At 42.9% G+C, this 15,301-nt stretch overlaps 1 protein-coding gene across 7 annotated transcripts in view; it reads right to left on the bottom strand.

Annotated features, from left to right (window-relative positions):
• SH3RF2 (SH3 domain containing ring finger 2) overlaps window positions 1-15,301 on the bottom strand; it is a 143,920-nt gene that overhangs the window by 126,048 nt on the left and 2,571 nt on the right. For 3 of the 7 annotated variants that reach the window (XM_019833842.3, XM_045060489.1, XM_003980943.6), the window contains exons 1-2: window positions 5,696-5,868; window positions 4,174-4,663 (exon numbers count right to left, since the gene is read on the bottom strand). In XM_019833842.3, coding sequence (XP_019689401.1) covers window positions 4,174-4,551 — 378 coding nt within the window. In that variant the 5' untranslated portion in view covers window positions 4,552-4,663; window positions 5,696-5,868. Of the gene's footprint in view, window positions 1-4,173; window positions 4,664-5,695; window positions 5,923-15,301 lie in introns of those variants that run through there. The other 4 variants (XM_019833843.3, XM_045060502.1, XM_045060505.1 and 1 more) reach the window with 4 other exon arrangements.

Below are 15,301 nucleotides of genomic sequence, written 5' to 3'. Positions count from 1 at the left end.
TTCTACTCAGCCTCAATTCCCTCATGTGTTTTCTGACCTGATTTTCCCCCCTCGGGGGCTTGCAACACCAGCTGAAAAAGTTTCCAGGACACAGTCACCTGGTCTATGTGCTGGAGGTGGCAGGTATGTTCTCGCTGAGCTGGGGCAAGTGAGACAGAAATGTATGTGGTTGGCATGATGTGTAACAAAGAAGGGAGAAAGTCTGGCCTTGCAGGACCTGGGGCAGCAACATTTGTGTCGGGGATAAAGAGACAGGAGAATAAAAAAGAGAGAGAGAAGTTAATGAAGAAGTTGGAGATGCCGGGAAGTGGAAGGTTCTTGCCCTGCATATGTGTTGATTTGAGCTTGTTATTTGGGGAAGTGAAGTTTGCTAGCAAGTTACCTTCTTGAATCAGTTCCTGCCTCCTTTAGAGTCTTGGAAATGTGCTGCCGAGCCAGCATAAGTTGGGGAGAATCACACATCTGAATCACAGCCATAGGTCATTTGGAGAAAAATCAAACAGGCTGGAAATCAGGGTACCAAGGGCCATCTTTGGATGGCACTCCATTAACAAGCCGGTGAAAGAGGATGTGCCATTTAGAGTAAAAAATATTAAGTCACTTCAATAACAACAACATTTACTGAGCACTTAGTATGAGCCAGTCCCTGTGCTGAGAGCTAATTGGCATGAATCATTTCATTTCTTTCTTGCAACACCCCTCTGAAGTAGGTACTACTGTTTCCTCCAATTCACAGATCCGGACTTGGAGGCCCTCAAGTTTAAGTGACTCACCCACAGTATACAACAACTGAGCAGCACAAGCAGGATTTGAATTCTTCTATTTTTCAAACCTAAGTTCGCAAGCTTCACTGCTTTACTGCCTGTCTTAATTCAGAAATATTTCTAAAAATTAACACAGTGAGGAGGAGAGATCAATTATTCAGAAGCCTGTAATCTTCTGGAAGACTTGCCAAGATCCTTTGGCTTGACTGCTGTAAGGGAAGGAGTAAGAACCTGTGGGATTTGCACAGCCAGGGGCCGTCCAAGAGTCTTTCGATCTCACCTGTTGGTTTGAAATAATTGCACGCTGTAGAAATCTACAGCCATTTCCCAAGCTTTCTTTTTACCCAGTAGGCTTGGGAGGGTTTCAGGCAGGTAGGCACAATGGACTATTTTTTCTCTTGGGCTGGCACCACGAGGTGTGACTGTTGGCTCCACCCTGGCATGCTGGCTGGCACAGGGAGCACCCGGCCTCTTTGAGCCAACAAAAAATTCTCGATGAGCCCGTTTATTAGATGAGCCTAGGTGAGCACAACAGTCTTCGGGCTTAACAAACTCACAGGCAGGAGGTTAAATGAACTCTTTCAGAGGGCCAGGTTAACATCGGGTTCTCTGGAAGAGGTGTTTTACAAAATGGTACCCTGGGACAACAGGTTATTTATGCCCTCTTAGGGCAGTACTTTATACTTAGTATTATCCTGGGCTGGACTCATCACAGACTCAAGTTCAATAATAATACCTATTACACTCTCCTGCAAGGGCTATCACTCCTGCATTTTGTAGAATTCCTCATGCACGACAGGGCACAATAAACAGTCAATAATAATGTTTACTATGATAATGATCTTCCAAATGCCTTTCATCTGAGGATCCCAAAGTGCTAGGTAAACACTAATTAGTTAAGCCTCACAATGGCTCTCTGTTTTTACAATACATTTTCCTATTTTATAGAATTTTAAATTGAGACCCAGCAAACTTAAGTGGCTTGTCCAAAGTCATACAGCATGTTTAAATTAATGATAATGATGATGCTTTGCATTCACATGGCATATGTTTTCTAAGGCAATAAGAGTATGTTGCAAAGATAATTTTCACACCATCCCAGAGGAAGGTGGGTAGCAAGTATTATTAGCTGTTGACTAAATTGGGTAAACTGAGGAGGCAGGGAGGGTAAGTAACTTGGTAAGGATTAGACAGAGGATACGAGTGCCTCCTCTGACTCTCAGGGCAGTGCGGCGTCCCAGACAATCCTCAATTCTCTGAACTGAGGGGTGCATGCCTGCTTTTGCCCTTACGGGAAAGATAGCTACATTCGTGGAAGCAGAGACAGGTTGCAAAATGACAGCCATATTTACATCCAGGAACGGGTTTGTTCATAGTCCCGGTGAGAGAGGCAAAAGGCAGGAGATGAGCCACTTCAAGTAGGGATGGCTTGGAAAATGAAGGGAACGGGGGTGGCTGAGGGAGGCTGCCAGCACCGCTCTCTTGCAGAAACATCTTTACCAACCCAGGGCCCGCCTGAAAGCAGTAGCCTTCAACAGCCTTCTTCTGTGTTTCAGCCTCATGACAGGACTTGCTCCGGTGCAGCTTGGATGATGGGCACAACCCCGTCACTGGCACCTTCGTCTGATGTTACAAGTCCTTGTGAAAGAGTTCCAGGGACATGCAGTATCTTACCAGCTGTCTCTTACATATTATCAGCTCTCAATCCCACAGCTCCCTATGCTAGGAGGGGCCTGGGAATCTTCTATGTTCAAAAACTTGGTAGCTGGGGATACATTCGCTGTACCTTTTCTTAGCAACATAGCCACATAGAAAAAGATGAAAACATGAACGAAAATATATGAAGATGATAGAGACTTGCCTCCTGCCGGTCTGGCAATGCTTTCTTAGTGAGTGATGATACTCCACCGGGAGGCAAGTCAGACTTGCTGGGTGGGGGAGGAAACAGGCTGCTGGGTGTTAGGAATTCACAGGGGGATTTGCTGACCCCAGATAGAGCCCTACTCTCTACAAACAAGACACTTGAGATAAGTTTGCTGCCCTACCCCCACCCTGCCTTCTCCAGGCGTGTGGATTCTGATTGATGACTAGACCTTGGGCTAATGGGAAGCCTGAAAGGAGGGCGCCAAGCCCTTTTCTGGAATGTGGTCACACATACAAGCACAATGGCAATAAAAAGTCTGAAGTGAAGAACTCACACCAATGCCCACGTCTTCCTGCTCTCCTTTTTGACTGTTTCCACTTTCCCTTGCTGCATGGGCAACTTGGAGGTGCAGTGACCGGAAAGAGGGGTGAGCCGCTGGAAGGAATAGTTTAGAAAAGTGTCCTGAACGCACATCATAAGCCTATTCTGCTGTGCGGAAAGGAATGTGCAGAAGACCCTCCCACCCACTGTTACTCTTTACAATGGAGTTGAGAGACTCTGCTGTCAGCTTTAAAGAAGTTAGCTTTAGGTAAGAACTTCACAGAATGCAGCCTTGACTTTCTAAGTATGCCAGCGACCCAGGTCACAGCTTCCCGTGTCTACTTTGACATGCTGACTCGTGGGGTGACAGTGCACAAAATCTCGCTGGACTCACAAGGACTGCATCATCCTCTCGAGATGTGCCCTTAACACAGCCTCCCACAAAAGGTTTGCCGCCAGGTCAGACACAGTCCTCAGGATCCATTCGCATGGTTGGCCAGAGTGATTCGCATTATCCAGACACCAAAAGCATTAGCGTGATCTCCTGCGTGCCACTACTGGGTCCTTTGGTTTTATGGCAGCCTTTCAGGTGCATTTTATGCATGTTTGATTCATTTTGTAAATGAAGACACCTGTAGGGCTCCTGTACACATGGGTTCTACTTCACAGCCCAGCCTTCCTGTCAGTCAGTCCACCCACAGACACGCTTTCCTCCTGCACAGTCTTTGGGCATCAAGTACCAGAATAGCTTTGAATGGATCATGAATGAGCACTGTCATAATAGCGCTTTAGGACTTGGGGTGGGAAGATGGGAGTTGGGTAAAATTGAAACAAAACCTGACATTTGCAAACTCCTCCAAGATCTCAAAAGCAAAAAGCAGCTGGATTTTTTTTCTCTCTTTTCCCTATCCTCTGGTTTGGCCTCAAACAGCAGAAGTGAAAGATGAAGAATAATCACGAAGGCTTTCTTTGTACTGTTACCTTCTAGACAAGGGAGATAACCTGGGAGACTTTTAACAATTCTAAGAATTCCTGGATGGATTAGATAGGCTCAGGATTCCACCGAGTTTCCGTAAAATGGCCACTGCCCACAGTTACCTCTGGGGAATCACTGGCAGACCTCTTTGAAATGTAACTAAAGAAAGGAAGATGTTCCCTAACTGCTGGTATACACAGACCCAACTTCCAAATGGACACGAAATGAACAAATAAGATCTCTCTTACCCCATCCATGTGGATTCTGATATTAGGCACCAGCCGGAAAGAGCTGGACTGTAGAGCTCTGGGGTTACTCTTGCCTCTCCTGCCGTCCTGCGCGGTCAGCACACCAGGCCTGCGGAAGGAGCCCCCTCTCCCCAAGCTCTGCCCCGAGCGCACACCGTCTAGGAGACGCACGAGCAGCAGGTTGGCCGGCAGTGCCTCGATGCTGCAAAACACCAGGGTCCTGCATTCCGGGCACCTCAGCTCCTTGTGGGCCTTGAAAATCCTCTGGAGACATGGTTTGCAGAAGGTGTGCTGGCAAGGGAGGACTTTGGCCGTGACATCGAGCTTTTCAAAGCACACGGGACACTCCAGAAGATCAAGTAACGTCAAATCATCCATTTTATTTTAACACTCCACTCTTGACCTGGAGGGGCAAAGTCCGCATGGTAGGGTGAGCTGAGCCGAGGGGGCAGATCCGGGTCTATCCTAACGGGAGCTTCAGAATTCCTGCCTGTTTGAGAAAGGAAGAGAGGAAAAAAATGTGACTGCTCAGAGAGGTATATCCCACCTACATGGAGGCAGTGTCTCATAAGGCAGTTTGCAAGCACTTTGTTCCAGCACCCAAGTTTCAAATGACTCATTCTGATTCAGTGCTAGCAGGTATAAAGCTCAACTCTTGCCTGCTGAAGGATCTGAGGGAGCATTCAGCATGGTGACCGACTACTTACTCATTGCCTCTCGGCGTGCAAACAAGAGCAGAGACAAAACGGGCCTGCAGAAGAGCCCTCTCGGCCTCGAAGGGGGTCCCCCCACCCCCCCGCCGCAGTCAATTTCAGTTCCCACAGCAAGACCCCCATGGAACACAATTTCTGTGAAGCTATCTATTCCTCCTTCTTCCCCTACTTTTATCTGTTATCTGCAGCACATGCAGACAAGTTGTGTAGATAAGTTTATCTGAACCTCCTGCAGATGTAGAATTATTTCCTTCACAGTGCACCTTCCCCCATTATTTTGTTCTAGCACTGCACAAGAAAAATTCTTACTAGAAACGCATTTTCAAATTGTTTGCCTTAAGTACAGGCCAGGGTGCTTGGAAGCTTTTTTTCTTTTTTTCTCCTTCTCTCACTCCCTCCTTCCCTTTCTTTCTTTTTTTCTCCCTCCCTCCATCCCTTCTTTCTTCCCTGATTATTCTAGCCTCAGAGACGATATTCCACCCACAAGACGACGTCACACAGCCTGTTTAGTTTCTTGGACAATTGTTCTCAGTTCTACCTGAAGCAGATAGGAATTCTGGATTGTGGTCACAACCTGCAAAAATCCAGACAGAGCAGTGTATACAGGTGTGCGTGTGTGGTCTGAAAACATCCTTACTCCAGTAACAATTTCCTTTTAAATGTCTGAAAAGACGTCTCCAGTTGAGATAAGTCTCCCCGGAAGAGGTCACCTGTCCTCACAAGTGCCAAATTTTGGGTGAGCACAATGCCCAGGAGGTTTGGCCGGAGGGTGGGTGGCCCCGCCAGTAAGGGAAGCAGACATGACTTACGGGGATGAGAGATGGCGCCGTGCCCTCCTGAGACAACTCTCCAAAGATGTCAGCTCTGGGGAGACGTGCGGGGGGCCACTAACCTTGAGCTTGTAACCCCAGCTGTGTGCAGCTCAGCACAATCCTCTGATCCTCTGCTTGGCCAGGCTTCCTCCAACTGGCTTCCTTTCCCCCAAGAGCGGCTGCCACGCTTTGAAAACTTTAACAACTCTGAGTCTTACTCATTTCAAGGATCGCCTTACTCAGCCTTTGTTAACCCTTTCACCGCCTGGCAGCTAGCAGCAATTTCTGACTTCACTCTGCTGACTGATCCTTCCTTCATGTAACTGAGTTGATTTCTGGGAAAAGATTGCAGGGGACAAAATATAAGCCAGCCCCCAAGGCTAAGTATTTACAGTTTATATTTTCACTTTTCTCCTTGTCTCTCTTATCCAAGAAGTTGAAACACAGCTCAGTTATAAACATGCCAGGGTGATTGTGTTTATTTTAAACCTTTATAAGGATTTGCTGGAAAGGTCAAACATATTAATGGCAGCTATAACAAAGATAAGCCAGTCACCTAAAAACTACTGCTCCTTAAAAACCAGAGTCAGTACTTGAATGTGTGGATTTGAGACGGACTTCAGTGGTCTTTTTGCTCAATCTCTTTAAATAAATTAAAAAAAAAATCTCATTATGGTTGTACATACACCTCTTTGAAAAATCAATGCACAGAAAGGCTTTGAAAAAGGAAAGGCAATGGTTCCAGACTCTCTCCCTGCCAGTGCCTATTGGAATCTTTTCGCAGCACCACATAATACTTATATTTTCGTTTCTTGATTTACCAATAATAAAGTCACAGAGGTATTCAATAAAGTACATCATCATAATAATAATAATAATAATAATATTACTGAACACCATAGTAGCCCTTATCTTCACTAAGCACTGTTCTACCTTTACCTGTATTAACTCATTTAATCCTTTTAGCAACCTGGTAATTCACTATACTCTTCTTTACCCTCATTTGCAAAAGAGGAAACTGAGACACAGAGAGGTTAAATAACTCATTCCAGGAGTCACAGCTAGCAAGAGACAGGTGTTCTGTGCTTTTCACTACCATGTCATATGGTGATACAGCTTTAAGGGGAGGAGAGATGCTTGAAGGGAGCTAAACCTCATCTGAGATGGCAGGAAGTCAAAAGATAATGACCCAAACTGACCAATCAACTGCTTTTGCAGGTGAGACAGCTATGCCCACAGAGATCAAGAGATTCCTTGAAGTTGCCCAGTAAGTTAGGTAGAGCTGAGAGAAGAAACTGGTGTTTGTTTTTTTTTTTTTTAAACTATATCTTCTCCCTCAACTTAAGGATGACAGTTCTTTACTATGCGGAAAGCACTTAGCCACAACTCCATGGGAAAATCTTAAGAGGGGACCACGAGGCCTGAGAACGGATGGTGATGGATTACATGTTTTACAAAGTTCTTCCATGTTATTTCTGAAAAAGCAAAGACGCGTGGAGCTCAAAACAGGAGGGGGCTTTAGGATGGAGCAGACAGAGTCACGTGTCTTCTGAGCACAGACACCAGATTTGAGTACGTGTCAATTTCAGAGACCATTTTCGAGTCTTTTTTCATCTCTCTTTTATGAAGGTTTTTTTGGGCTTCATTGACATCAAATCCCATTCTGTTGCCTGTCTCCTTCAATAATTTCCACTTTTATAGGTTCTGTGCTCATCAGGAAGCCCCTTGTAGTCTGACACCCTTGTTCCTTGCTCTTTTTCCCACTTGGTAAAGCTGGGCCCTCTGCTCTGTGAGCTGCTCCACAGTGGCCTCACCCTCTAGAAAGGTCTGCTCCAGTGCCAGAACTCCTGCTGCAGGGGTGGGCAACATTTTCCCTCCTTCCCTCTCTTGTTCTTAAACACTCCACCTCCCTTAGATGTCCGTACCTGCACCTACAAGCACATGTACACACATAACTTGCATAAACATACATATAATCGTAACAGTAACTTTTATGAAGCACTTGCTGTATGCCATGGACCAGCGCTAAGACTTCAAACAGATTGCTCATTAAATCCTACCAACCACCCAATAAGATAGGTGCTGTAACTTTGCCAAGATTGCAGAGTTTACGATCTGAACTCAGGTTGGCCCAATCCCAGGGCCTATAAAGTTATGTGCATGCCGCAAGTATACTGATACATCTTTACTGTTTAAATCCATACACATCTATACATATGTCCAGACTGTACATATCAGCTGATCTCAGATCCACCCTAAGCCAAAATGATATAACCTGTCCAGTCTCAAGGCTCCTCTATGCGACTACATAGTCAGTGGTCTCAAGTAACTTCAAACCCTCCCAGCCCTGACAAAACTCAAAAACCCAGTTCCATTCCAGGAAGGCGGGATAGATCCAGTAGGCTGTTCTGTGTTAGCTTATCTGGCAGTTGATGATTCAGCAGAATAGCAACGTGATGGGAGAATGTCAGGCACTAGTGAAGGACAGACAAAGTTTACACTGAGCAGGAGTGGTCTTTTAGCACCTCTCAAATCAAACCCTGTAGGTGGTCCCCTATACCACCCACGGATGGGGTTATCTCGGTAGAAACTTTAGAAGCTTTTGAAGAAAGGGGAGACTTTTAACTGGGGATTTCATCCTGGCTTACCCAAATACTACCTTGGCGTCAAGTCAGATGAACAAGTAGTTCCTCAAAATAAACAGAAAGGTGAATGATGCCTGCCTTCCCAGACTCCAGGCTCAGGCCACCACCTCCACTGCTCCCATCCCATCAACACTCCTTTTTATATTTATACTGTTACATAATGAGTACAGGCTGTACTTTTAAAATACCTGTGTGGTATGTTTAGGAGTTTTCTTGCTGCTTATATTTACAAATATATGTCCATTTATGTAAAAGAAAGAAAGAAAGAAAGAAAGAAAGAAAGAAAGAAAGAAAGCAAGCAAGCAAGCCAATCTGATCATACTGCTACCCTGTTCACAACCTTTTAGTAGGTTCCCACTGACTTTAGGTAATACCCAAATCCCTTTTCTGGTGTAATCTGGCTCCTGCTTACCTCTCCTGCCTCAACTTACCCCACATCTCTCCTTCACTCACCCACACCAGTCCCACTGGCTTTCTCTCTTTACTGAGGAGTTCAAGGTTTTCTGCCATGAGGTATTTGTTGTGCTCTTCTTTCTCTGTGATTCACAGTTGCTAGTTACACTCTTCCTCTCTTCCTACTTACTCTCCCCCACCCTTTGCTTTTTTTACCCCCTCCTCTGCAAGTTTTAGCTTAAATGCCACTTCCTCAGGGAAGCCTTCCTTGATTCTCATGACTAGAGAGTTTATCATCCTGTACTTGTCCTTCATAGCAGTCATCACAATCGTAATTTGGTAATTATGCTTTAATGATTTAATGCCTGATTCCCCAAACAGACAAGCTCCAAGAAAGCAAGGCACTTATGTGTCTTGTCACTGCTCTTTCCCTCAAACCTAACACAGTGACTGGCATGTGGTTGTTTAATAAATGTTTTTGAATGGTTTATTAATGAATGAATGATATTCTCAAAAAAAAAAAAAAAAACGTGTCTGGACAGATGTACAACAAACTGGTTTTTGTGTTTGTTTGTTTGTCTGACTAGGCTCCACGCCCAGTGTGGGGCTTAAGAGTCACAACCAGGAGTCACGTGCTCTACTGACTGAGCCAGCCAAGTGCCCGCACCAAACTGTTGATAATCATTTTACCTTGGACACCTCTGGGGAGCCACTTGGAATATTGTTAGGCTCATCTCTTAGTCTAAGAAATTTTTCAGATTCGGGTATATCCTACCTGGAAGCGTCTTTGCTCAGGACCCTGCCATACATCTCTTGCCTCCAGCCCTGCTGCTTCCCTGATGCTGCTGTATGGGATACCCTCAGGAGCTTGCTATACACCCACATATGCATGATCCAGAAGTGTGGACCACCCTTGACTAATGGGGAATCTATGGATAAACACCTTCCCCTTTCATCTTTTGGAGCACGTAGTTCTGAGGTTTCATAATGCTCTTCATAAGGTTCTGTGGGACGAGTACCATGCATCCACTGAATGGCTAATGCAGTAATGTACCCCTGTACTGTCTCTTCCTCATTCTCTGTATCACTCCACCATCCCTAACCCTTGCTCTCAAATAAATTGCCCTCAAACAAGCAACCCTTTGTTTCAGGCTAAGATAGTTTCTTTCCAATTTAAAATTAGGTCACAAAAGAAGTATGCCTTTTTTGTCAGATTTACTTATTTATTGGAATTATAATTTTAGAGTTGTGTTATTTTCATTTGGCTGGTTCTTAACTCTTTGGTGGTCTCAGGCTCTTTGCCCTAAAGTTAATCATTTGTAAAGCAATCCATAAACCCACCAAAGGGGTTCAAGCACTTAGAAATCTAAAGCATTGTAACAGAAGGGTTCAGGAGGACTTTCTTGACTTACTGGACTCTCTATGGCAGAGGCCAAGTTTTGTACTTCTTCGCCATCTTTCCTCAGTACCTAGTATAAATGTGGAAATGTTTTCAATATTTAAACGAAACTTCATTTTAATGTTCCTCTGAGGCTAGGTTGGCCTCTGTGAAACCTTTGGAAGTATCCAAGGAGAGGAATTATTGGAGGAAAATGGGAAGCTTTCCAGTAGTGGAAAAATGGAGGAAAGCAGAATGGCAGGGGTTGAATGCCTATGAGATATTCTTTCCTTCTTTGAAAGATGCAGGCCCCAAATGAAGTTGATTGTGAAATTTCCTCCCCAATCAGGAGGATGTCAGTAGGTGAGCAGTGTACTTTAGGGTATTGGTATGCAATCACTAGACCCACAGTCAAATGACCCAAACTCCTAGCAAAGAGAACTCCAACCGACATTTTATAGAGACGACTTAAGGTCCTTAAGTTTAACGAGAAACCAGCAGTCAAGAGTATGGCTTTAAAGTCTAATAGACCTGCTTTGAATCTCAGCTCTGCCAGTTACTAGATGGAACACTTGGTCAAATTACTCCATTCCTCTGTTCCTTGAATTCCTTATGTATAAAATGAGGTTACTAATAGAGCCTGTCTCATTGGGTTGTTCTGAGGAGTCAGTGAAATGATGCATACAATAAATGCTTAATAGATGTAGGATTCTTCTTATCTTCTTTTTTTGCAGGCAGATCCTATAAGAAAACCAAAAATCAGATGGTTCTCCTCTAATCCAAACTAAACCCAAAGAAGAATATGCCAGAACATGTGGTTGGTCAGTTCTTTACGGACCAAGATGCTCTAACCCTGTATATCCCTAACTTCAGTCATTTGCATCCTATTCTTTATGCTGTTTACCATAGACACACACTGAGGCTTTCTCTTTGACAATCAGAAGAGTGAAGGAGAAAATAGTAACTTCCTTACTGTGTGATTTTGTGTTAACCATTTTCTGTTGGGGTAACCCAGGCTTTGGGATACTCTCTTCTAGTGTATTCTAAACAAATCACAAGCACTGTGAAGAACCAAAAGAAGGGCAGAGCCCCACCCATTTTATGCACCATAAATCATAGTTCACCATTTGCACACCTGGGGAGGGATTCTTACTTACAGTTCTTCATCTTCATTTTTTTTTTAAATTTTTTTTAACGTTTATTTATTTTTGAGACAGAGAGAGACAGAGCATGAACAGGGGAGGGGCAGAGAGAGAGGGAGACACAGAATCTGAGACGGGCTCCAGGGTCTGAGCTGTCAGCACAGAGCCCGACGCGGGGCTCAAACCCACAAACCGTGAGATCGTGACCTGAGCTGAAGTCGGCCGCTTAACCGACTGAGCCACCCAGGCGCCCCTTCATCTTCGTTTTTAATAGAAGACATTAATCTACTTTTTAATTTTTTAAATGTTAGTTTTGAGAGAGGGGGAAAGAGAGAGAAAAAGAGAGGGGGGGAAGGGAGAGGAGAGAGGATCTGAAGTGGGTTCTGCACTAACAGCAGAGAGCCCAATGTGGGGCTTGAATCCACGAACCTTGAGATCATGGCCTGAGCTGAAATCAAGAGTTGGATGCTTAGCCAACTGTGCCACCCAGGTACCCTGAAGACAGTTATCTAATAAACACAGTTGTATTTCTTCCTCTAAGTGATTAGAAGGGAATCCTAAAGGCAATTGTGCAAGAAGGGAAAGTAGGAAAGTAAGTAAGAATGCATCTTACCATTCTGTTAATATTAAAAATCAGCTGGTCAGGGGCGCCTGGGTGGCTCAGTCGGTTGAGCGTCCGACTTCAGCTCAGGTCACGATCTCACGGTTTGTGGGTTTGAGCCCCAAGTTGGGCTCTGTGCTGACAGCTCAGAGCCTGGATCCTGCTTCAGATTCTGTGTCTCCCTCTCTCTGCCCACCCCCCACCCCCCAACTCAAAGTCTGTCTCTCTCTCCTTCAAAAGTAAATAAACATTAAAAAAATTAAAAAAAAATTCAGCTGGTCAAATCCAAGTAAAGTCTGTAGTAACTTATTGTATTGTGCCAATGTCAATTTCCTAGTTTTCATACTGTATTATATATAAGATATTACCACTTTATATATAGAAGCTGGTTAAAGGATGTAAGGGACTTCTCTGTACCATTTTTGCAACTTCTTGTGTTCATAATTATTTCAAAATAAAAAGTTAAACAAAAAAAGAAAAAATGAAACAAGTAAAAAAGATATACTCAAAACCTTGTAAATATGTCCCTACCCTTTGACCCTAAAATAGTACTCCTAGAAATATATACTAATGTAAATAAATTTATACCCCAGTATGTTCCTCATATAATCACTTTTAATAGTAAAATGTTAAAAACATTCTTAATGTTCAACAGGGAAGTGTGTAAACAGTATATATATACATGTGTGTGTGTATACTATCAAATATACATATACTATTGAATATATATATATATATATTTTATATATACTATCAAAAATGATAGTGGAGATGTATATTTATTTTAAAGTTAATTTATTTATTTTGAGAGAGACAGAGAGATGCAAGCAGGGGAGGGGCAGAGAGAGAGGGGAACAGAGGATATGAAGCAGGTTCCACACTGACAGCAGAGAGCCCAGCGTGGGCTTGAAGTCACGAACTGTGGGATCATGACCTGGGCCAAAGTTAGACCCTTAACTGACTGAGCCACCCAGGCACCCCTGGGGAGATGTATATTTAATGACATAAAGAACATTCATAATGAACTAAATACAGAAATTTATAAGCTGTATGAGCCTAACTTATTTAAGAATAATACATAAATATATAATATTGAGACTAGAGGAATGTATGCAAAACCATCAGCAACAATTATTTCTGGCTTCTAGACTTATTAGTTGATTTAAATTTTTTCCATTTGGTTCATGTGTTTTTCTAATTTTTCTACAATGAGCATATGTTACTGGTGTAAAATTTTCAAAGATAATTAAGATGGCTGAAATCACTTTAGCTTTACTAAAACATTTACAACAGGGAGAGTTAAATCTGGTAACACTAATACCCTATGCATTACCATTGATAACACAGCCATTAAAAAGAAAAATAAATTACAAAGCTCCGAAACTGCTGTATGTAGATGCTAAGCCATAACAGATACTGTGCCTTACAAAGGGAAAGGGCTATAATCACTCCTAACCGGTCTTCCTCCTCTTCCTTTACTGTTTCCTTTCTGATGAAATCAGTAAATGTTTTGATTCAAAACCATGAGCAGGATGCAACCTTAATTCTTATTAAACTCGGGGCAAGTCTGTGCAAAAGCTGACAGTTTGCCTAGGCTATTGGGTAACCACAATCTTACACTTTTGATCACAGGTGGGAAAGTTGCAAAACCGAGTAATCCCCTAAATACCCTGATTAGTCCTAGATGTCTCTCTTCATAGATGGGGTCTGCTATGATAACAAATACATGAGAAGAAAATGTCTTTTTTTTTTTTAAGAATTAGAATAATTTTCCTACAACTGACTATAAACATTTGTCAAATCAATTAGACATTTCTTGAGCCCTGTAATGGTGTTAATTATATATTAGTTATATAATATTATGTTATTTACTCACTTGGCCTTATAAATTGTATCTCTCTTCCACATAATCTCTGTTCCATAGTGCTGGAACCATCTCTGTATTGTTCATTTGTGCCTGACTCTCTAAGTGCTTAATAAATATTTGCTGAGTGATGAGGACGACTCATTTGTGTTTGGAATTCTTAGCGCATTCCTAGGGAGAAAGCCTGGGAATGCTTTGGAAACCCACCTCCAGTATTAACAATTCTGTGACCCGGGGTATTAAACAGCTTAAGCCTCATCCATAAAAGTGCTCTCAGTAATAAGTACTTCTCAGGCTTGCGGTAAGGAACACGCTTCCTAACATGTATTGGTACCACTTAGAAAAGCATCTGGTGCGTAAAAGTTGCTTGAACGATACTAGTTGACGATATCTGAATTCATCTTTTTGTCCTGTGATTTACCTTTTTTCTGTGATTGCTTCTAACTTAATATGGTGGTTAAGAGCAGAAACTCTGGAGTCAGAAGGTCTGTGTCATCTTATTAAATAACAGTGTGACCTATAGCAAGTTGATTAAACACTCTGTACTTGGTTTTCTCATCTGTAAAACGAGGATGATAATAATAGCACTTACTCCATAGGATTATTGTGAGCATGTAGTGAGAAAATGCTCATAAAATGCTTCAAAGAGTGTGACAGAGAGTAAGTGCTCAGTAAAGGTCAGCTATTATTCTCTTACCAGGCCTCTTATTATCTGTCGTTTTGCATCTAAAGTATAGTTTCAAACTGAGCCCAACTCCTGGTTTCTTTTCCTGAAGGAGTTATTCATTCCGATTTAGCCATGACATGAATGTCAACTCAGAGTAGCTGCCTAGAGGCTTATATGGTTTGGGGCACTGCAGCACCCTGCAGAACTTTCAGAGGGGGTGGGGCTGGCTATTATGCTGGAATAAATAATAACAATTAACATTATTTTGTGCCAGATTCTGTGCGAAGAACTATAACCCTATTATTACTCCCATCTTCATAGATGAGGAAACAGAAGCATAGAGACAGCATTGCCCTCGACAGTGCTTGGGGAAGTCAGGCTTGATGCCCAGGCAGTCTGCACTTCTAACCTTCAAGACATCCCATGTGCTGCATTTATCGTAAAAAAGAGGCTATTTTAATCAATACTGTATTGCAATTTTGACTGCAGATTTTTATCTTTACTTCCATTCAGAAGAACCCAAACCTTGGAAATATAAGCGGCCTGCACACAGTAACATCAGGTTAATCTACTAGAAACAGAAAGGGAAATAAGCCTGAAATACAAACAGAAGGAATATCAGAGGGTACTTCTATTTATTTATTTATTTATTTATTTATTTATTTATTTATTTATTTATTTATTTATTTATTTATTTATTTATTTTAATGTTTATTTTTGAGAGAGAGAGAGAGAAAGAGAGGGAAGGAGACAGCGTGTGAGTGAGTGGGACAGGGGCGAAGAGAGAGAGCGAGACACAGAATCTGAAGTAGGTTCCAGGCTCTGAGCTGTCAGCAAAGTCCAACACGGGGCTCAAATTCACAGACCGCGAGATCATGACCTGAGCCGAAGTCTGAACGCTCAATGAACTGAG

The sequence above is a fragment of the Felis catus genome, chromosome A1 (genome assembly GCF_018350175.1).
Source record: "Felis catus isolate Fca126 chromosome A1, F.catus_Fca126_mat1.0, whole genome shotgun sequence".
Classification (NCBI taxonomy): Eukaryota; Metazoa; Chordata; class Mammalia; order Carnivora; family Felidae; genus Felis; species Felis catus.
This window is presented reverse-complemented; position numbering and strand designations above follow the sequence as displayed.